At 34.9% G+C, this 25,145-nt stretch overlaps 1 protein-coding gene across 1 annotated transcript; it reads right to left on the reverse strand.

The window, feature by feature from the left end:
- Positions 1-255: 255 nt before the first annotated feature.
- LOC121391773 lies at positions 256-19,788 on the reverse strand. The gene is made up of 4 exons (XM_041523282.1): positions 19,596-19,788; positions 13,433-13,570; positions 12,518-12,602; positions 256-3,918 (listed from the first exon to the last, which is right to left on the reverse strand). Exons 1-4 carry the CDS (start codon positions 19,786-19,788, stop codon positions 3,615-3,617), a joined length of 720 nt encoding a protein of 239 aa, XP_041379216.1. The 3' UTR covers positions 256-3,614.
- Between the last annotated feature and the right edge of the window lie 5,357 nt (positions 19,789-25,145).

Raw genomic sequence — 25,145 nt, forward strand, 5'->3', positions numbered from 1 at the left:
CCGACATAATATCTCACTTTCATTTGTACGCCTTGACGGACAAGAAAGCAGAGAAACTAAAGGGTCAACTAACATATTTAGAAATATTAACTGTTTTTTAAGAATTGAACGTTGTATTTTTGACGTTCAAGCGATGATAAACACCAAAACCGTTTTACACACTGTATGAATGGCGTCCATACATAAGTGTGTAAAACGGTGTTCGTGTTTATCATCGCATGAACGTCAAAAATATAACGTTTAATTTTTATAATTCCAAATGCATTAATATTGCCATTATATAAAACTATATTAAAAAACCCAATCGAACTCTATTCAACAATGATTTACAACTGTATCAATACACAAATAAGAGAATTCCCTTAGGAAGTTACATTCGTGTTTTTTTCGTCAAATCTCCGATTCATTATAATGATTTACACATGGTTTTATCAATTTTAATTTTCTGAATCAAATGTGGATAAAAAGTTATAAAATTTAAAATAACTGAACATCAACACAGGGTTTTTTTCAAAACCATCAAACAATAGTTCATTAAAAATTGAACTATCTATATACTTGCATGGAAGATTTTGAACTAATTAACATAAAGGAGAGCGTAAAATTATTTAGAAGCTGTATCAATTACTATTTTAAAATTGCAGTTGTCAACAGTTGAATTAGTGAAACGTGAATGTTAAGACTGACTTGAAAGGGATAAAGTGGTTTCAGTCTTACAGTGTGTGTGGATTTCTGAGGATGTTTGTGATTGTGTGATATTATTCTCGGAAAGGACAGGACGAAGGCATATGTTTTTTTCAAGCGTGTAAGTTGTCGATTTGGTGTTTTTGTCAAATGTGACAGGGCTGCCCTCATGTCTCGCTTTTGATTTGTTGAACATTCTCTGCTATAATTACTAATAGAAGCTTCGTTTTTGTGGCCTGTCATATACATTATGTGCTTCAGTTCAAAACTTGAGTCGTTTAAAGCCTAAACTGCGGTGTAAAGTAATCTGGCCGGTGGTCTAAAGGTCACCATAGGTGGTTCGCAGACTGTGTGCGGTGTAGGTCTGTGATTGTCGTCTGTCAGTTTGCCACTGTCACTCACAGAGCAGACGATATTGGGATAAAAATAGAAACTATGGAATTCTCGGGGATTCCGTTGTTGACGTAATTGATAAAAAGTAGTTCCCGTAATAACATTCTGTTTTTATTTGTTTATCGAAAAAGTGCAGTTTTGACGTTCATGGAAGCGTTGATTTTTTAGATCAAGTGATAGCGTTTTAACCAATCCAGACGCCTATTACAAAACAGTAATTATAAAATGGAATTATTAAAATATGAAAAATAGCAAGTTGCAGCACTAACGTTAAGTATTAAAACATGTATTCCTAAACCAAATAAACCTAATACTTGTTACACAATTAGCGACCTAAAACTATTTTAAATTGTACTTATGAAATGGGATCCGATTGTATGACAAATATAATTAAAATAAGGTCTTGATAAAATAATATTAACACAGACCAAACTGGGTTTATAATGGATAAGATATTAATTTAATATACGATATCATGTTTAACACCGAAATGAATGACATCCCAGGACTACTGATATTTATTGATTTTGAATAAACTTTTGATTCGATATCCTGGTCTTTCATACATACTTGATATGTTTAACATTAAACCCCAATTAAAAACTGGATTAAACACCTCATTCGTGATTGGACCTTATTATATAATCGAAATGGATTTATCTCTGAATCATTTACATTAGAAAGAGGTTGTATTCTAGGCGATTACATAACTACAATTCTTTTTGCAATATGCTTCGTTAATAAATGCTACTAAATCCTTTATACATAACTTAAACAACGTAACATGATATTTTACTCATTAAAAAATCTAATTTTCTCATTTAAACTAAGCATGTTGTTAACAGGCGAAACTGGCTGCAAAGATAATGTATGATATACAAAATACTCGAATAATAATAACCAAATCACAAATAAAATATGCAAATAAGGGAATGGGAAACGTTTTATACTATCCCCATTCATAGCGTGAACAATACATGCTAAGCATGGTTTCAATATATAATTTTATACATAATATTGGCGACTAACAACTTCTTACATATGATTCTTACATTAATGCAAATGCATGTAGCTTGTAACAGTGATTATCCAGAAACGCTACAGCATTTATTTTTTATAAGTGTGACAAAGTTCATAATTTATGGAAAAAAGTAAAATCATGAATAATAAATCAATTTCTGCAAAGATATGGCATAACTAAAACAGTAGCTTCATAAACATCAAGTATTATATCTATAATATGAACATACAGAAACACTCGAATTGGAAACATATATTCATTTTAAAAATTGTAGCTATAAAACATTCCATAAAAACGGATTTCTTTGAATGAAACTAAAAAAATACAACTATTTGAACCAACAGGGAAACAATCCTAGTTAATAGTCTTGACAATGTCCCCTTCTCTCAATGTTTCTCCTTCCTACTCAAAGTGTGTCTTACCTTTCAAATCACACTATCTTTTATTCATCTTCTTTTACTCCTCTTTTTAATTTTAAGTTAAATTGCACCATATACATTATTTCTATACACGTGAAATAATAATAATAATATAGTAGTAGTAGTACTGGTAATGGCAGTAGTGATGGTAATAATGATAAATGTATTATTTTCTATTGCAAACTTTATTCTTTAATAATTCAATTTGTCTTTCCTTCAATTTGTCCTTCTTACTTTCTTCTCTGCATTTGTATTATTGCCGGCTTATATGTTAACCCCATAATGTATGTGCATTTTTACTGTTCCATTATATATATTCAACATAAGGTGCATATATTGATGCAAAAATATACCGTAAGCAAAATAATAAGCAGTACAATATACTTACACAAATTATCAATAAGCATATTAATATCTACAAAGTACATCTAACATGGATATGAATGGGCAATGCACACATTACTTATTTCAATTTGTTAGAATTCAGCAAAAATAAACAGCAGCAATACACTCGCCCGATCTGTGGTAGTTTTAAATAGTACAATTTTGCATTCAGTATACCAAACGGTCACTTTGATGATCAATGTTGGCTTTGTATTCAATAAACCAAACGGCCACTTATATTATCAAATCTTGTTTCTAAGGATGCCACTTTGATTCTTATGGAATGAATGAAAGGAGAATACTTGAATTTGGCATAAAATTAATATATTTGATGTACTGTACAGTTTGTTAGACCGACGTCATCGTTCCATCGTTCTGAAATGAAAATCACTTCACAGATTTATTTTCGAAGTAAACAACTAAGTGAAAAGTATTGAAATCCATAATGGCTGCTATATACTAGTACTTTAGTAAAGTAATTCAGATGTTTCAAACATGTATTTCAACTACTTCTCTATTCTCTTTCACCTGCCAACTATTCAGAATCTATTTCATTACAGGCGTTTTGTAGACTTTCGTGAAATAACTCTGACAGACAAATGCATTCAAATGACTTTATCTTTACCTGTATTATAGCAACAATGTCGACAAACATATTGCCTAGAATGAATGTCGTATCGCCAGCACATTCTTGACAATGTTCAACTATATATTTATACATTTATCTTTTCATATGGAGACAATTCGCCAGTTACGTCCACATCCAACTTTTCATACGTGTTTATCTCTGTTTGGTTGTTTTCTGCCATTTGTGATGCATTTTGGTAATCATGTTCTCCAGTGGTTGCCGGTTCAGTTTGTGTAGACAATCCTTCAACCTGTTTGTCATCACAAACGTCATACACTGAATCGGATACAGTCACTTCCACAGCAGTGGCTGGCTTTTCGATACCACATTTTACAGTTGAAAATGTTACTCTGGTTTCAGTAGGTTTCGATCGCTTTCTAAGAACCAGTCTGAAAGAGGTAAAGCGTTATAGTAATAACTAGAAACCCTTTGTTCTTATGTTTAGAGACGAATGCCACAAACACAATGTCCATAGACAAATACTAAAACATCTGCATCTGTTAAATACCAGTATACTTCATTCAATAATTGGTTGTACCCACCTACCAAGCAACACATTTGTGTATTTTTATAACCACGACTTATCTAGTAGAGGTATTAAAATCAGCAATATACAGCTATGCCAAGGCTGGGAATATATCTTCACTAATCTATTTTTATATGTTGGCTATGCGAATCCCTGGGTTTTGTTCCGATAATAATGACTGCACAATGTAACAAACAACCCAATATTTGTTTCCTGATTTGTTATCTGAAGAAGATATACGAAACAAAAACATATATCTGTCCTTTGCAGGTTTGGCTTGATCTGTATGATGTGGTCAGTCATAATAACTTACAAGGCGACTTGTTATTGGTTGAAGCAAGGCTTGCATTGATCTTAAAGTTTATTTTGTTTAGCGGCACCACTTGGGCAAATTGATTTATTAATCATCGGCTATTGGATGTCAAATATTTTGGTAATTTTGACATTTAGTCTTAGAAAGAAAACAAAAAACGTTACATTTTTCCATTAGTTGCAAGCGATATTTTATATTCACAATCCCACATACAGCATATCATACACCTTGGCCATTGATATACCAGTCGTGGGAAAATAGCTGGAACAAACAAATAGCCCGATGGATGCACAGACGGGGATCAATCTAAGATCGACCGCATATTACGCGAGCACTTTACCTCTGGCCTACATCCCGCCCCACCCCTTGGCTTGATCTTAAAACACAAAAATATCTCCAAAACTTCATTCCAATCCATACAGGAAGACGTGTACAAAATGCTTCACCAAACCCTTGCCTCAAAGTCTGACCATATCCCTGAACAGTATCATGAAAAGACATTCTCAAGAATCCAAAACATTTACTTATAATCATTCACTCGCAATCCAGATCAGCGTTCACTATTATTAAAACATTAGATTTTTCAACATTGCACACAGCAATCCGACACAACAGACTTTAATAATACGAACCCAGTACCTACCAGCCTACCAGCCTCCAGCTCTGCTATTTGTTGCTACCATGCCCCAGATTATGGCAGTCCTGTCCTAATTCACTACCATACTAAACATTTTACAATAATAATAATAATAATTCATTACCATACCAAACATTTTATAATAATAATAATAATAATAAAATAATAATAATAACACATTAAAAAAAACCCACTAAAACAAAAACGTGCTTTCCTCTCAAAGCACGAACAGTGTTATCACAGTTCTGAATTGTCAAATAAGAAATGCTTGACAATACATCTTTTGGTGATAACTGTGGACGTTAACTGGCAAGCCTGAGCTGGTGTTAACTCTTCGCCAAAACGAAATCTACCGCCAATGGCCCCCCTTTGCCAACATAGGTAACTACATCATCCAAAGGACCACCGAGGCCGACTTCATCACGTTTTACCTCAGAGCAATGAAGGACTTCACCAGGAGACAGTACATCACGTCCCCTTAAACGTCAACCCTCCTGCCAATAAGCGCCTAGCGGATTCGGCAGACAGCATGGATAACATTGTGTAAGAACAATCATGGTTTAGATCTAACTATTCCACTATTAACCACATTGTACTCTTTATGGATTAATCCTAAAACGACTATTATCAGGGAATAAATTGTATGTTGTTTTATCGACTTTAAGAAACTGTTCCATTTCGTTAATACATTTTTTTTAGAATATTCCTAGAAATAATAGACTACATGGTAATATTATAAATATGTTACAAGCTATGTATTCCTTTGTTAAGGCTTGTGTTAGCTACAACCCTAATATGTTTACATATTTCTTTGACTATCCTTGTGGTGCTAAACAGGGATGTAAAACAAGTCCTCTTTTTTTCTTTGTTTTTAAATAAATTAATTGGCACATGAGGTAATAAATGGGGGTGGGGGTGGGGGGTAAATTGCCTGTTCAAAGTTTACCAAACTTTAAGGACTTATTTTTACAATTATTTGCAGATGATATAGCTCCATTGTCACTTGTCAGGTCTACAGACACGACTTAATAATTTAAAGAAAGCTTCTGATAGTTATTAATAGTATATAGACTTAAGTATATTATTATTATTATATTTACAGCTTTAACACAGAAGAATTTTCTATTCACATATATATATATATATATATATATATATATATATATATATATATATATATATATATATATATTTATTTATTTATTTATTTATTTATTACATACCCATTAACTCTTACTATATAAATACACTTTTCCGTATTCAACTCAACTGCCGGAACTATACCGCATTCAACGCTACTATTTATAGCACATGGTTACTATTTATAGCACATGGTTACCGGGAATGCCCTTCGCGATATGTAAACAAAGTTTGTGCTTGGTTTGTTTAAAATACTGTTTTGTGGACAATTTGAACTGAAAACAGTCGAAAACGGTGACAAATATTTACAATTTAATGAGCGCGATACCAAAACTTGAGACAGGAACACTACTAACCGACGAGCTTTTAATCCACGATAGTTAAGGTCGACGACAGTCACTTTTTGGACCTTTTTTTTTTTTTGGCTTCGTACACAATTCTTATTCTTATTCAATAAATAAAACATCTCCAACCGCAATTTTGTGATATGATATATTTCACAAAAGGTACCTTTTATTTCTTTCATCTTTCAAAACTTCAAATTAATATTTTGTCCAGAATTATGAAAAATAAAAAAGTACCGACCTGTAAACAGCGTTGTCTGCTTGTTATAGGAATTTGACAGGGGTCAAGGTTAGTAGACTAGTTTTTATTTCAATGTGGCGTAGCATTGTAATAATACAGCTAATTTTGAATTTAAATGACGTCAGTATTCCAATGACGTAACTTTGCATCTCCTTAAAATAACCATAAACTGGGTATATGACGTTTCCTTTTTGGAAAAAATTCCAATGTAAAATTGCTATTGATTTTTATTTTTAAACATTACTAATGCACCTGGATGTGATTAAAAAATTGTACCTTTTACGAAATATGGATTTCTAGTGAAATTACGGTAAGATATGCTATATTTATTGTGTACGAAGCCAAAACAAATGTGCGAAAAGTGACTATCGTCGGCTTTAGCAACAATGCCGTCGCATGCACCGTCTCCTCACGTAGAAAAATTGATTGAACTGACAACCGGATTATTCAGTGGAGCGATGATTTATGGAGGCACATTTAATATAAACTTAAAACTTTTCAGCAACGAATAATTCCATGAACATCAGTAAAAGAAAACACACCGATGACGACTCAGACACTGAGTGAACAATTCTTTACATTTTTCTTCGTTGATAAAACTGGCACGCTGAAGGTTTTCTGACGTATTACGAGCAAATTAAATATTATATTGTTCGTGAATTTTAGCTATTACATTGTCTTTAAAAGGCATTTCAAACAATATCATTAAAATTATAGGTAACGTTCACTGCAGGAAACCCCGATGCAGCAGGCAGAGGGGTTTCCGGCAGGAAATACACGCGAAAACCACACATATGTAGTTTTGTCTATAATCTTGGTACGAACTTCATTACAACATTAAGTACGCATTTTGCTAAGCATCATGCTGTGACAAAAGCAAAAGGTCCAGTTATTCAGATTGCTTAATCATTATACACATTAAATTCGTTCAACAATCAACGTTTTGTCAAACGTTTTAATTGTCAAGTTGTACCAATGCTAACATACCCATCTGAAGTATGGGGTATTTCTAAGATTTGAAATTTGAAATGGTACATACATTTGTATGTTAAAACATTTGTTTTTTAAATTTATTTATCTGTGCCCTCCCTCACGGGCACCCAATCTTATGTTCGACGTCATATAACAGTGAACAAAATGTGTTGCGTGCGTCGTTCAATAAACCATTAAAACAAGAAAACAACTGAAAAAAAGAATTGAGCAAATCAACATGTGTAATATCGTAATATCGTAATATCGTAATGGCTTCAGGAAATAGGCGACATTAAAGCTTTGTTTTTAACAACTTCAAAATTAAGACTAAAATATGTATATTTACAAGAATGGTCAATATACAGAAATTGTAGTGACAGATATGAATTGTTTAGATCGTTTAAGTCAACATTTGTATTGGAAAGTATATAATCTTAGAAATGCATTTACAAGATTGAGACTCGGTCATATTGACATTAATGCCATAAAAATAGATATAGACATGACCTGTTTGTCCCGTTTGTTTTAATACAGTTGAAGATGAATTCCATTTTATTTTGATTTGTACATTGTATTATGATTTAAGAATCAAATATCTGCAAAACAATACAGATGTGAACCTAACAGACTTAAAAGGATCATTTATTTTAATACAAAAATTTATGTTTATCAATGGAAATTAAATAAATTTGTCTGTGATGCTTTAAGACCTCGAAAAGTCTGCAAACAGACTGAATTATAACTTTATTACTAAATAGCTTAATTTGATAATAAACAGAAATGTCTAGCTCTTTGCAACATTTTATTGACTTTTACTGTTGTTGTGACCCTTTCTGGTCCATTGATAAATGTGTTTTGAATAAGGGGCAGTAAATTTTGTGTCATCCTAATAATAGTACTTTGGCAAGTCTGTCTGCAGGAGGTTAATACCTATCGGTAATGACCGCATGTACATGCATGTATATTCCTAATTTGATTTTTGATATTTATGTTGTATTTTGTTATATACATGTAACGCGCCACTCATTGTTAAAGGGTGTATACTAGCAAATCAAATCCCATAGACGACAATAGTAACATATGCGGCTAAAACTCCTACCTGCAACGTATCAACCGACATAAACGCCACGGATATAAATACTACCACCCCTTACACTTAAAGTGAATCAGAAAAAAATGGGGGTCAAGCTGCTCGTTTCTGAGATAACGGGTAGCGTCTATGACTACCCTAGTTTCGCACAAAATTTGAGTACTTTTTTTTACAGGTACCCCATACATGTTTCAAGCACAAGGCTACTTGACACATTGGTACTAGATGAAATAAAATTGAACATTTATTTTACCCAGATGAAACTATTATTTTTTACAACCAACACACTCACATTTATATCCAATCACAGGACTTGTGGTGTTCACTTCTCTATCAAAAGTTCGGTGCACCTCGAACTTTGACCCAGCCGGAAGTTATTTGGTATAGTACTACCTATACTGATAACATACAGTTTTCTAAAAGTGTCCAGCTATGTGTCTTTATGACAACCAGGATCTGGTGTATTCTGACATAAACTGACAACCTCACTGAAACTGTTGTTTCTACAGTGCAACCTAATATAATGTACACCTCAAAAAGCATATATATTGCACATAGTTTTGTACAAATGCAATATGTCATATTAAACAACAAAATGTTTTAAAATAAAACTCCTGAAGATATTTACTTTCAGTTGGGTGTGTGTACTCAGGTATATATGCAGAGACAACAAGGATAGTCAGATTACCTCTACCCCTTTAAAGAATGCCATTAAAACACATGCACTTGATTGACCCCTAGATTATGAAGACCTTAACAGGCACATCAAAGAAATATCAGTATTAAAAAAATACACTGTCTGAGGAAGGAAACACAAACATGACTGTACCTGTATGAAGTATTGACTTAATGTCCTGAACATTAGTGTTGGGAGGAAATCCTGTATGCTGGGTGTGGGTGTCTTCAAGTTACCAGGTGCGGGAATTTCAATCCATCGGCCATGCTGATTTTCATAATGAACCATCAAAACCATTGGCAGCCACCAATATTCCTGACTATATTTTATTTATAGCCTACTGTAGTTGGAGGTTTTAATAGTTGTGATATCTGGAATAATCATGCAGCTTTAACACATTTATTTTTGATTAATTACTGAAAAAAACTATTTTTAAATGACAAAATTACCCAAACATCTATTTTCTTGCATTATTTTCTAATTCGGATGAATACAATATGTACATTAGATGTATTCCTACAATCTGTAATCCAGCATTTTATTTAGCTAGTAACATTAGGTAATACAGCTTTAACAATAAAATAAATTATCAACTTAAACCAAGGCAGATAATCAAATCTGAAAAAAATTGGTTCTGAATCTAGTATAAACTCAAAATGCTTTTCATGAGAGCTAACTAAGTGATTATTAAGAAACAAAAATGATCTGGAGATCTAAGTATATGTTTAACAACCTTATTGTTATGTACAAATAAGAACAGAAGGCACAATAGTGACAACAAATTTAATTATGTTTTTGGTAAAGTTTTTCTTCAAATTTACTTTAAATTTTGCATAAAACTACAAATTTGTCTAAAATATAACTTAGCACCCTATAAATATGTCAAAATGACAATAAAAATCAACTTCTTTACAAATTTGAGTTTTCAGAATTTCATACATAAAAAATTAACAATGTTAATGGAAACTAAAGCCATTAACCCACTATTGGCACATGCTATTTTAATATAAAAATAAATTGCTATTAAAATCTTAGTTCAGGTTGCCTATATATAATACCATATTTAAGAGCAGTTGTATATGGCAAGTCAAATACCATGTAAAAAGAAATTATTGAAATCTTTACAGTATGAATTATAGGCCAAAACCAACTTTTCTTCAGTGCTAACTTTGATTCAAACTCCATTCAGAGCCATGTACAGAGATTATTGTCAAGGTCAAGGTCATTGTGAACTTGCATGATCGAGTGATGGCTAATTAATCAACCAGTATAGTTTAATTAAATAAAATGACAAAATCATAATATTTTTTATTATGCACTGAATATGTGCTATAGGGTGTATACTACCAAATCAAATCCCATAGACGACAATAGTAACATATGCGGCTAAAACTCCTACCTGCAACGTATCAACCGACATAAACGCCACGGATATAAATACTACCACCCCTTACACTTAAAGTAAATCAGAAAAAAATGGGGGTCAAGCTGCTCGTTTCTGAGATAACGGGTAGCGTCTATGACTACCCTAGTTTCGCACAAAATTTGAGTACTTTTTTTTACAGGTACCCCATACATGTTTCAAGCACAAGGCTACTTGACACATTGGTACTAGATGAAATAAAATTGAACATTTATTTTACCCAGATGAAACTATTATTTTTTACAACCAACACACTCACATTTATATCCAATCACAGGACTTGTGGTGTTCACTTCTCTATCAAAAGTTCGGTGGACCTCGAACTTTGACCCAGCCGGAAGTTATTTGGTATAGTACTACCTAAAGGGTGGTCAACCCTAGAACAAATGCATTATTTTGATTTGATTTGATGACCCAGTTATTAAAATCGGATTAATTTTAACATTGAATAGATTGCACGATTTCAGAAAATGTTGACTGCACATGCAGTAGTTAATTGTGGAAGTAATGTAAAGCGTATTGTTTTTCACTAATCAACGTATGTGGTATATGAAGGCGGCAAAATATAATGTAATATATGACTACTGCCTACTTGTGTGCTTAAATGATGATGCAATCACCCAGATAGTAAGATGATGTTATAAATGCAATTTATAACATCAAAATAGTTTTCCAGTGGATGTACCATGCGATCATTGCAATTTAGTTGTTCTGGTTGATATGGGTTCGGTCACCATGGATATAAATGATGTTGTGATGCCTCAATTAGTTAGGGTTAGATCCAAATGCATTTCTCGATCCATAAACTGTCAACTGTTCTGTCATAAGTGATAAAATATCCGAGATATTGTCAGTTGTGTGTTTCGGCAGCCATCTTGAATATTTACGTTATGCTGATTTTAAACATAGTATCAACTAATTTATCTTTTCGACTTGGCAACATGATTGGGACGGTGCGGTTGCGAACAAGCTTCATGCTATCAAGTCGGTCTTGGGAGAGTGGGAGTCCTCCTATAGACAGTGCAGGGAGGATGAGGTAGACTTGTGCCGTGCCCGCATTGGTCATACTTACTTGACCCATTCATTTATCTTAAAGAACGATCCTCCACCTCAGTGTGAGCACTGTCAGTGTCTTCTGACGGTGCAACATATGTTGGTGGAGCGTAAGCATTGGTTAGCAACTCGAAAACATATTTGTTGTCAGAGAAATGTGATGGAATCATTTCGATTCCATCCAAAATTGGTTTTACAGTTTGTACGTGATACTGACTTTTACACTAAATTTTAGTTATATATATCTGTTATATTTGTATTTTGTGCACAGTTCTTTACACTGTGTTTTAATGTAACTGTTGAATTTTTATATTGGTGTTGATCATCACTTTATTTGTTTGCATTACCAAAGTTTGACACCCAACAGCCGATGTATTTTTCGTGCTGGGGTGTCGTTAAACATGAATTCATCCATTCCATCTTGAATATTTAAAAATGCTCAAGGTACCACGTTTACACGCCTGTTATCCGCATTCAGCACCTTCAAAAGATATAGAATCCACAAGGTTAAGCCAAACATTGAGGGTTTGGCAACCTAAACTGATAACCCGAAACGATAATTTTACTACTCACTTAATGATGACGAAAACTGACATCACAAACAGCAGAAATAATATCCCCGTAGTAATTGCCAATACATATGTTTTCTGCGGAAGAGCTGAAAATATAAAGTGTGTTTCTAACCTCTAATAGATAGACAGTACAGCGAATACGTTAAAAAGGTTTTATATATACCACGACCTTATAAGTATTGCATATTAATTGTGGATATTATTCTTTAACTATATATTTTTCACAATCACAAGACCACTTGCATACGAGTTACATGGCATGATGACTGTGTTTCCTTGATACATATATAGAATATAGTATAAAAGATGTCAAATTGTTAGCTCTAATTTAAACAGCATGCATTTCCCCCTGAAATAAATGCATAGAGTATAAACATTAATGCAGCAAAGCTTTGGAAAGTGAAATGTGCATTCAGTTAACACCTAATGTCCAATCTACCAATTCCAAGTCAGACAAAGCGATAATTGTCATGCACATGTCCATTAAATCCATGAAGACAATTTCCTATATTGTATCCAGTAAAATACGGTGCACTTTTTTGCATTTACTCAGTTAATGTATTCCGTGAAATAAACCCTGAGAACAATTGTAAATTAGGACTATTTGGTGTTTAATATATGGCTAGTTCGATATTATGGCAGACAGAAAGAGGAAACCGACCTGCTGATGCCACATAGGCTACTACTAACAATGAAGCAGCAAAAGTAGTTTTATATACATGACCTTTGATGTACCATTCTTGGAGAACTGGTTGGTTTGGGGAAAACCCGAATCCATAGAAGGTGTCGATCTGGTGATTCGATTCTGCGTGTACCCTACCAATGAGGCTCATCATGCTTAGCATGAAAACTATTTCCGTTTAAACGTCCAACTGATGTAGACACTAGTTTACTATAACATGCATATATAACGTACCTTCTTTGCACAAATGTCCTTGAAATCCATCAAGACACCCTCCTATGCACCTGCCAGTAACAGTATCACATGATTCGGATGTCTTGCATTTACCACAAGTAAACTGGCAGTTCATACCATACCTCCCAGAACTACATTCTGAAAGTACATGTACCTGTACTGATATAATTTATACTAATGACGTTTGGCAATAATTCTTAGTAGTCTGTGCCCATGGTCCATGCTGGTGATTATTATTTAAATTGAGATTTACTTCCAGAGAAAAGACCAAGAGGTCAGTAAATGTTGTTTTATGGTTTTATTTCGTTTACAATTTGGAGGTGTAATAAGCTAAACCAGACCAATGACCACCAACAACTACGTACCATACGGAGATGATGTTATATTATTATTTTGTCATTTTTGTTTAAACGATTTTATTATCTTATTCCTGTTGGGGTGGGGGTGTGGCGGGGGGTGGGGGGTGGGGGAGTCTTGGTACGCATAGATGTATGCCTATTTTTTACCATCATATGTTGAGCAGCCTAATAATGTTTCTAAATGCAAAATAGCTAATTGAACAATTCTGTTTTTGCCAGGTTTCAGGGTGGCATTAAGTGGAAATACAAATACTGTTTGGTATACGTCTGTATGCGCTTGTTGAAACATACCATAGTATTTGCAGATATGAGTAAGTCATAATATAGCGAAATAGATGAATGCAAAGAAACTTGTGATCTCAGGTTTCAAAATATGGTATGTAAAGCTCACATGCTGTATACACATATTTTTTAAATGCAACCTTTGATACATCACTCCTGATTACCTGTAATACAAGCCTCTCCCTCCCATCCAGCAATGCATCCATCCACACACAATCCTGTCTCAGGATCGCATCTTTGGCTACCATAGCAACGTCTGTCTGTACATTCTAGAAGGCAGCCCTCACCATATCTCCCAGAGGGACATGCTAAAACTAAAAGACAAAACAATTATATAATTTTAAAACAGAAAAAAACCCCACCCATATAAACCATTAGACCTTACGTTTATTTGGTACTTTTAAAAACACACCTAAAAATAGTAGCAATACATATTCTACAATATTTCGTATTTCGTATTTTAGAATCTATATATTTAAATTGTCATGTCCTGAAATTGTCCTGAATATAGCTGTAACCCATCAATGTTCAGCTCGGACAATAAAATAATGTTTTATTTCTTTGAATTTAAATGACATTATAGTCCAAAGACTGCATCAGCATTTCAGCAAATGCATAGTGTTTAACAAATTAGTCCTGCAGCAGAGGCTGTAAATGAGCCTTACCTATCAGATAACCGGGGCCGAAAGTATAGCATTCGTCACAATGGCTGAAATTAATCTCTAGGTTGTAGAGTTTATGGCAATATAAGATGACATTTTCTAAGTTGGTGCAAATCATATGGCTGCGCTTTTCAAAAATAGCCACAAGCCCATCATTAAAAGTATACATTTTCAGAACTACAACACTTAGAAATGTGATCTCTTGGTGTCAAAACATGTTTTTGGCGTCAATGAGTTCACTAAAACAGTTTATAAAAGTCAGATATTGAGTTGAGAAACATTCAACATGACTAACATGACAGCATTTGTGGTATACAAATCGAATAATATTTGTCATTTGTTTCGTTTAGATTGTTGATAACTTTAGTTAGGATGGTTTAAAAAATTACTCAAATAAAGTGTTGTCATTATACAACTTTGTTATTAGCATCCACACACACCCAACCACTTAGCAGGAATCACGCCAGCGGGAGAAGTCGGCCAAACCTTCACTTCGATGACCCTAAGGTGACATCCGCGTGGCGTAAAAACAAAGACCACTTACTTTGCACACAGCTGCGGATGAATGGTGAAGAACTTGAGGAATACCTACAGATAATAATTAATTGATAAATATCTGAGCGTTCAAAACGCCACATCTTGCGCCACAAAATCATGTTCGTCTCGTCCGTATGACTCCCGTGTCTGATACCAAAAGAAAAACGCGCTACTGACCGTTGAAGTAATTCTAGTTTTTATTTTATATACTAATACATCCAATACTTATAGTTTTTAGATTAAAATTCAATTTGCTGAATTGAAACTTATTCATAAGCCAACTGTTTCGCACTAATAATTATAACAATGTTATTTGGCCATGATGAGTATCTTTTACACTGTTGTTTTACACAATTATATACATAATATTTTCATATACATACCTTTTCTGACAACTAATAACCGATGTATATTTTTGTGCTGGGGTGTTATTAAACATTCATTCATCCATTCGTTCATTCATGACGAACATCATTGTCGTGATTTATAGTGAAATGGCCGGTTATAAGTCTGATTGTTTTGCTTAAGTCTAAGCGTTAGTGTCATTTTGTTAATGCTAGTTGTTTGTACCGTCATTAATATATATTATAAGTGGATTTTGTTTCCATTATCTAAACCCCTCCCCCCATTTATTTAAGGAAGGCTTACAGCTCAAACCTAGTCTCCCTCTTTGGGCCCCGCGATTTGTGTATCATATTGTGCTTGCCATAATGCAGTGTGCAACGTCGGTTACGTTTAAAATTTGGAGGCTGTCATGCAGGTGCATATTTTTTCAAACAGGAAATTATTTCAAAAATATATAAACTCTGAGTTTTTATATTTGTGCATTATTTGAAAATCTTTCCACGTTTTTGGGAGGGAAGGGTCTTCGCCCAAGACCTCACGTCAGGTTTCAAATATGTTTTTTAAATTACATTATGATGGTCCACGTATGCCAAGGGAGGCAATTAACCTCAAATCTGCAAAAGATAATCCTGACATTATACAACAAAAACAGATAAAGAAGTACAGTCGGATCGAGTTTTTGGACCAGTTCCCTTCAGACCTATTTCTACATTACGAATATCGCCTATTGCTTTGGTCCTCAAACAAACGCCTGGTGAATTCTGCCTGATTCGCCGTTTATTCTATCCGGCCAACCACAACCATCATTATGATTACTTTCGTATTCAAATATGGACAATGATATTTGAATTATTCAAAACTTGGACATTGTCTGCGAGCTCGCACAGTCTGACTTACAGTCGGCATTCCGTATCATGCCCATTTATCTAGGGGATTTCGACCAACTAGGTTATAAATTTAATGGCCAGTACTGTATTGATAAATCTATGCATTTGGTTGTAGTGTTTCTTGTGCATTATTTGAAAAAATGTCCACGTGTTTGGAATGGATTACAAAATTGGAATCAAGAATAGAAAACATTCAACATTATTTAGACGCTTTTTTATTTTGTTGGAAGAGAACATTAAAATGTTTGCTCAAACACCCCTAACACATTCCAGTACATCTGTAAAAAGATTGGGTGTACCTATAGTCCATGCTAAGACAGCAGGTCCGGCCACAACATGGTCATTCTTAGGCTTAGAAATCGACACAATTGACATGGTTATTAGACTTCCAGATAATAAATTAAACAACGTAGCTACAAAATTAGTCTGTATTGGGCCAGGAAAAAAGTTACTCTGAAACAAATGCAATCACTGATAGGTTCATTAAATTGTTTCTGAACGGCTATTAGACCAGGCCGTGCATTTTGTTGAAGCTTAATTGACAATATCAGCAATGTTAAGGTTCAAGCACGCTGCCCTGGGCACACACGTCAGCTATCTGGGTTGTCTGCCCAGGACACTGAGTTAGTTGTTAGTTGGTTACTGGTTAATGAGAAAGAAGAGGGCGTAGTGGCCTTACACCTACCCATTAAGCCCTTAAGAACTCGCTCTGTTTTGGAACCGGTACTGGCCTGCGAACCCTGTACCTACCAGCCTTTAGCCCGATGTCTTAACCTCGACACCCCTATGGCCGAACATTGTCAATAAGCCTCATCACTTGACTGAAATCACAAAAGGTATTAAACACGACCTTCAAGTTTGGTTAGAATTGTTTAAACAATACAACGGGGTGTGTGTCTTTCAGGACAAATTATGGTGATACGGTCATAAGTTGTAGAAGCATCACCAAGGGCTTATGGATGTTTGTACTCTTTGTATGCTCTTATACCCCCTCGCCTTAGGCTCTTGTTCTCTTCCCGTTGGCCGATACATTCCATCAGGGGTTGTTAGGCGACTCTGCGTCAATGCTTGATTCAATGGCATGACGGCCACCCGGTTGTAAGAATGTGGCATTGACAAGCAAATGATAGCTGTACGGACTGGTCACAGTTATTCAGCTGTCCGAGGATGTCATTGATGTCTTGAGTTAGATGACCTAATAGTGTAGTTTTCGGTCGTTTTGAGGTTGTAATAAGAATGAATGAATCAATGAATGTTTAATGACACTCCAGCACAAAAATACACATCGGCTATTGGGTGTCACAAAAGGTAAGTATATGAAAACATTATTTATATAATAATGTAAAAACACAAATCAAGCTAAAATATATTTTTATATAAAAATTAAAATTTCTAGAATTATAATTATAGAAAGTATATATACAGTTGGAACATATAGATAAAACAAAGTTTGTAATAGCATTACGGTCTAAACAAGACAGACAACTACGTTATTGGGCCCTTTAGCAATTGAATGTGCTCACACTCGCTAAATGGCAACTAAGAATTTTATGGACCAATCAGTGATATAGGCAGTGGTGAAAAAAGAGGAGGAACATTTCCCAGAAAACTATACGTAACGTGAATTGCCATATCTCAAAATTGCAGCGCTACATATTTAGCATTCAGGTAATACAGTATGTTTGATAAATGAGTCCAAGGGATTTAGGAGGGATGTCAGTGTAATACCACCACATCGGCATTCAATCACTGGAACTTAAAAATCGTATATTCACGTCCATGTTCAATATAAACATGAAGCAAATTACATGTTTTTAAACCTCTTTTGGCTTTACAGGTACAGACAGATGAGCTACGATTTGCTCAAGATGTGGATGACGTGGTGCAACGAACAGTTTCCGTTACCACCAACAGTTTGAAGTCAACGGTCCCCTGTACATGAACAGGCCAGTCGATCGAACAATGCAACAGTCGTATCGGAAGATACATCCAACGCCGTCGAACCAAGTTGTGTTCAATTCATAGCTGAGCATAATGGTATGGAAGTGACATTCAAAATGTAAACTGGATGAAATTATATTAAACTTATACTTTAAAAATTATATTGTGCTTGTTTCTAGTGTTTCTGCTCTAACTTAACTTAGAGTATGACGCAAATAAGTATAAGCAGGGTGCCAAAATACACAAACTATTGGATACTACTTTCACTTATTGGGAGTCCGAATTGCACATATTGGCATTTGTTTTAGATTTAAATATACTAGTTATGCATCACACTTATACTGGTATTTACATTCAAGATAGTGCTAGATGCAAAGTAAGTCAATACTTTTTTTAATGTGCAATTTTTGTTTTTATTAATGTTATGTTTAACCTTAATTATTGCTATAACAAGAAACCATGAACATGAAGTAAAATATAGCCAAGTTTAAAATAAGACATTGGATATAGCATGACCTCTATCTCTTTATTTACAGTTAAGTATACTAAGTCAAATTAAAAACTTCACAATTTAAAATTTGAATAAAGTCAATGAGTGTTAAAAGCAGGTATTTGTCAGGAATAAATATTGTAATGGCAATGTCGATACTCCATTTGATGCCCATCACAGCTCACGTGACCCGATCCATAGCACGTGCACAGCACTATCGAGGCAAAAGTGGTTTTGCACGTGTCACTGGTCACGTGACTACAATAGTACACGTGTTTTCATCACAGTTGTCGGACACAACGAACAAACATATTAAAACGATATTTATTACGACCTGTTTCGATGCCACGCCTCACAAAAGTGTCGCGTGCACGTGCCGTCGGCATGTTGCACACAGGAATGTCAGTAGGTAACGTCGCAAGGGCGTTGGGTTGCAGTCGACGGGCAGTTTATGATCTGCGGACACGAGTACAACACACGGGCACCACAGCTGATCGCCCCCGACCGGGTAGACCACGTGTGACGTCACAGGCAGACGACCGTCATATTGTGTTACGTCACCTCCGCAACCGTTTCATGACAGCTACAGCAATCAGTAATTAACTGTTCAGACGTCGGGCGTCCGCGCAAAGGATCCGAATTCGCCTGTGAACCGCAAACCTCCACGCATGGCGTCCATATGTTGAAACCATTTTGACCTAATTTCATCGACGTCAACGTCAACTGTGGGCACAACTCCACTTGCGATCGACTCAGAGGAAAAGGAATAGTCGTGTTTAGCGATGAAGCAAGATTTACACTGCGATTTGCCGATGGCAGGCAGAGAATTTGGAGACGACGTGGTGAACGTCATGCTCAGTGTTGTGTTAGTGACGTTAACAGATTCGGAGGCTGACGTGTAATGGTTTGAGAGTGCTTTCTGTGGAAATGGACGTTCTCGACTTCTTGCCATCCGTGGCAACCTCAACGCTGCTGCATACCGCAACATGGTGCTGGCCCAGGAACTTATGCCCTTCATGGCAGCTCATGGCCCAGGCCTGATCTTTCAGCATGACAACACCAGACCCCACACGGCCATCTTGACAAGGGATGGCATGATGAACGCGGGCATCAATGTCATGGATTGGTCTTCAAGGTCGCCCGACCTGAATCCCATCGAGCACGTCTGGGATATGCTGGGAAGACGCCTGCGCACTCTCAGGAACCCTTCACAGACTTTGCAGGAACAATGGCGCCGTATCCCCAATGCTGTCTTTACACGCACCAGGCAGTCAATGAGGAGACGTTGCCTTGCAGTTGTGGGTACACATGGAGGGCATATGCGCTACTGAACCTGTGATTTGATCAGTCGACCCTGCTTGTGAATTACCATTTTGACTGTGGGCGCATGGAACAGAGTTTTGACTCAACATTTATTCCTATTCTTTCTTTGGACGTCATACAATAAAAAATACTTTTTTAAATACGTTCTTCTGTCTTATTTGCTAATTAGCGAAGATGAAACGGTTGTGAAGTTTTTAATTTGACTCAGTGTAGTTGATTATTTTTAATGTATTATTTTCTTTCTTATTATTAAAAAATTAATTTACTGGTAAAAAACCTAAACAATTTTGTAAACACAACCCCGCCACTAATTGGTGTTTTAAATACCAACCTACATAATTAAACAAAAGAAAATATATTATTATTATTATTATTATTATTATTATTATTATTTAGCATATTCACAAAAACACATTTGTTTAGGCCTAATATGAAGTAACCAACATGCATATAATACTGCTCTCTCTGTAATTCATGTTTTTTAGACTACAGTTTAAATGTTGTTTTGGCACATTTCAAAAGTGTTTGTGTTCTCTTTGTCCTGTTATATTTGAGACATTATAGCTATATCCGAAAAACACACATTTGTCTGCAGTTACTGCAGTACCTGCAGCATCACTGACGACAACAGTTATTGTGACAAAGTGGACTTTCTTTAGTCAATAGATCTGTGTCCATCCCTTTTACTACAAAGTGCTTAAGAACGTTTATGCGGAGACATTTCTTATTCGTTTGCACCTGTTGGATAATGTCTTCAGAATTTAGTGTTCTCAACTATTATTTGTTTAAAGCACATTGTAGTGATACACTCACTGTAAATAAAGAGACACAGTCCATGCTATATTTTACTTCATGTTCGTTATAGCAATAATTACTGCAAAGAAAATGTTCATAATGAAAACAATTACACTGGAAATGAACACAGTAGAACAGGAAACACAGTATATGGACAGCAGGTGTTTGTTTTATACTGTACTTTGTGCATTATACGGTACACGGCCCTTTGACTCCGTTACCAGTATATGATAGGACCCAAGTAAAAATACATCATTTTGAAAGCAAAGCTGTCGGGGATATTTTCGAACATGTTCGTTAGAATGTAAAGTCTGTTAATTGTGTGGCAAGTACTTCTATCGGGATTTAACGAGTATGGTAGGTTATACATGTTTGGCTCATGTTCTGATTGTTTTTGTCCTGTCTAAGCCAGTATCCAACAACTGGCACAATATAATGCAATGTAATGTAATGTAATGTAATGTAATATAAGTATACATCACACTGTGCAAATGTACGACATCCAATAGCCGTTTGTTAATAAATCAATGTGCTCTAATGGTGCTGTTAAACAAATGAAATTTAACTTTATAGCTCTCTGCGTTACTCCAAGGCAATGCATGTGTACATGAAGTTGACACTGGCAATTATGGTATACTGGGGGGTTTTTCCTTTCTTTTTTGGCATGCTGTATTGGGGCTAAAAATAATGTCCATGCTCTTTGGATGCTGGTCTGCTTTAATCACATCAAGCTATACTAGTTTATTTACTGCCTCCCCAGTGATCCAGCATATTTTCTTTCCCCTGCTAATAAACAATAAGAGCACCGGTGAGGTACATGATACGCATGTCAGGAGAACCATAGATATTAATGAATATGTTACGAGTAAGATTCAATTCTAATTATGTGAAATGATGATACTGTATCCACTGGATAAGGTGCTATCTGATTAAAAAAGTTATTGTTCTTTATTAGGAAAAGTAAATTGTCCTTACTTCTTCAAAGGCTAAGCAAGATTTTCCTATGATGTCAAGAATATAGACAAATTATTTGTTTTATTTGTATCACAGTGACCTGGTAATTATATGTGACATAATACCATCTCAGGTTGTTCCTACATCTGTATGCAAGCTATGATCCGGACAGGGATTTACTGTTATGTGCAGTAGACCGTGAAAAGTATGTCACAGTGGCCTAGTAATAATACACGACAAGTTGTTCCTACATGTGAGTTTTGATGGTCCTGTATGCACCTGTATGCAAGATATGGTCCCGACAAGGATTTACTTTTATGTGAAGTAGACCGTGAAAAATAGGTCACAGTGACCTATTAATAGTACTCGACACTGTATGCACCTGTATTCAAGATATGGTCCGGACAAGAAAACATTAACAGACTGGCGTACAGACAGATGGACAACACCATACCACAATACGATACATTACAGACGGGCGTACAAAATCATTTTGTCACAGCCGCCAAAGAAGCATGGGCAGTGAAAGACACCTGTCGGTTTAGATTACTAAAACTATACTATTAGTTGCATGTTTCTGGTCCATATACCATCCAGTACCCAATATTAGTTCTAACATCACCTTAAATACATATGGTAACTACCTGATGTACTTAAGATGAGCTGAGATTGATTCGTGGAACGGGGTCATAGTTCACAAGAAAAGCAGACACTGATTATCATGCTTTCTTCACTGTGAAGTGTTTTGCCAAAATTTAGCATATACATCCATATTGAATTCTCTGTCGACAAATCCTGCAAATGGACTGAAAGTCATCTAGTTTGTGTTGTTTGAAGAAAATAATAATGATAAAATGTTGACTAGAATACCCAAATACAAAGAAAATATGCTTCTCAAATTTTTCAGAGAAGGAACATTACTTTTATTTCCATCTGCAGAATTGGAAACCAAAACTGGGTACATAATTCAGCTATGTGCCTACATCAGGTTTTGATCTTCATAAAATATAAGTAATGCATGCTTTCCACTGTGGAATGGTGGGGATGTGTCATATTAGCGACGTTTGGGAAGGGAGTCTGTCGTACTGGAAAAAGCAACTCCAGCCTATACAAGTCCATCCATTAAAGATGCAGACCCTAGTTTCAACTCATAAAAATGGACACTAAGTTTAGTTAATCTACAAACCATTAACGCACTTGGATAAAGTTAAACAGAGTGAAACATGAGTCTTCGATGTTAAAACCGGGAAATATCCTTAAAAGCTAGAACTAGAACTACTTTTCAGATGCCCTGGCTTTTTAAAAATATGAAACATGCATTTTGTGATATTAGAAATAACAGGATGACCAGAAACACTTCGCTTCTACGGAAATGGATAATCTCAACCATAATAATGTAATGTTTGATTTTAGCGATCATAAACGACTCTAATAGTGAAACATATGCTGTAGTGTTTAGAAACTAGGGTCTGTCCCTTTAACGCATTGCCAATTTGAGAGCTTCCATCTTCACATGAAGGCACAATTAAGTGATATTCACTTTGAATTAATATGCATATACATTTGATCCAAATGTCATTGGCATAAAAAAAAGGCCGATCCAGGATGATTATGGACATTTGGTTTGGATTCAATATGTTAACTTCCGTTTTCACCACACTCATGGTGTGATAAATAGGCTGCATCACAGAAAAAGCATACAATAGAAATAATGGCCACATTTCTCTTAGGGGAGGTACTCGCTGACCCATGGTTATCATGGAATACAGACCTTGAAATAATGTCACCTTCATCCCATCCGAAAATTATTCCATGTATTTGTGACTCATATGTCTTACACAGTCCATGCTAGCAATGTGTGTAAAATGAACCCAAAGAGGTAATGTGGGCATAACACTATAACACTTATCCAAGATGCTACCCCTGAAATATCTATTAAATAGAAGCCGTAAAAGATTTTAAATATAATTGTCAAACATGTAAGTTTTTAATGTGAGCTATTTTAAAAACAATAAAGTAGAAGATGTGCACATCGTTCTCAATACACAAACAAGTGTATGTGGCTTTTATTTTGAATCTACCTTTACAGTAACTCTACAAGCTGTGTAATGGACTAATATACATGTATGTCAATCAGTGTAACTGAGTATGAAATAACACTGTGTATGCTCAATTTTTACACCTGCATTGGATTCCATGGCAGCCATAATGGCCATTTTAAAGATTGCTGCTATGGCAAACATCTAATAATTCTTCAGTGTTCCTATATGAAAATTATATCCTAAGGTGTGTCCGAAAATCCTAAAAGACACACATTTAACCTTGGTGGTGATGAGTCGGATTATGATTTGAATACTTAGTGAAACAATCTAGTTGAAATGCAGATATTTAAATACAAGAGCCAGGTAATAGAGTATGCTCATAATAAAACACACCATATATTCCTTTATGTTACGAAACAGAGACAACTTAGGCATATAAAATTTGGTAACAGTGTCATATAAACTAAATCAACATAGATTTCCGACAAAAAGAAGCTATTTATAAATATAATAAAACATAATAAATCATGTTTATTAATATGTTTTGTTACGCTGTAAACGATATACTTACACAATATTGACTTATCTGCACTATCATGACCACAAGAAGTCCATCGATATACTATATGTCTATGTTCTGAATAAACAAATATCACTCATATTTATGCTATAAGTCGATTTTGGGTAATGACCTTGAACAACGTCAAACTGAACTTGACCTTCGTCAGCAAAATTGGAACCACATTTGTTTTTGTAATCTACTTACTATAACAATTACAATCATGGATGGTTCCAAAAATAAACATTCAAGTCCCATGGAATTAAATATGTCCTTACACTAAACTGAATAAGTCAGTGACACCACCGAGGTATCCTTTCTTCCTAAATTCGAATTAAATAATGAATCAACAATCTGTAGTAATGGTTTCCCTTGTTTAACTTTCTAGTTTTGTATTATTTTTTAGTTATTTCAATACATATTACTATACAATGTAGAACTGTGTATATGTATAAATAAACATGTTTGTGTGCCAATCCACAAAGACAACAACAAACAGTAGGAATAACAAAATTAAAAAAATAAAATAAAAAATAC

Source organism: Gigantopelta aegis, unplaced genomic scaffold (assembly GCF_016097555.1).
Source record: "Gigantopelta aegis isolate Gae_Host unplaced genomic scaffold, Gae_host_genome ctg2940_pilon_pilon:::debris, whole genome shotgun sequence".
Taxonomy (NCBI): domain Eukaryota; kingdom Metazoa; phylum Mollusca; class Gastropoda; order Neomphalida; family Peltospiridae; genus Gigantopelta; species Gigantopelta aegis.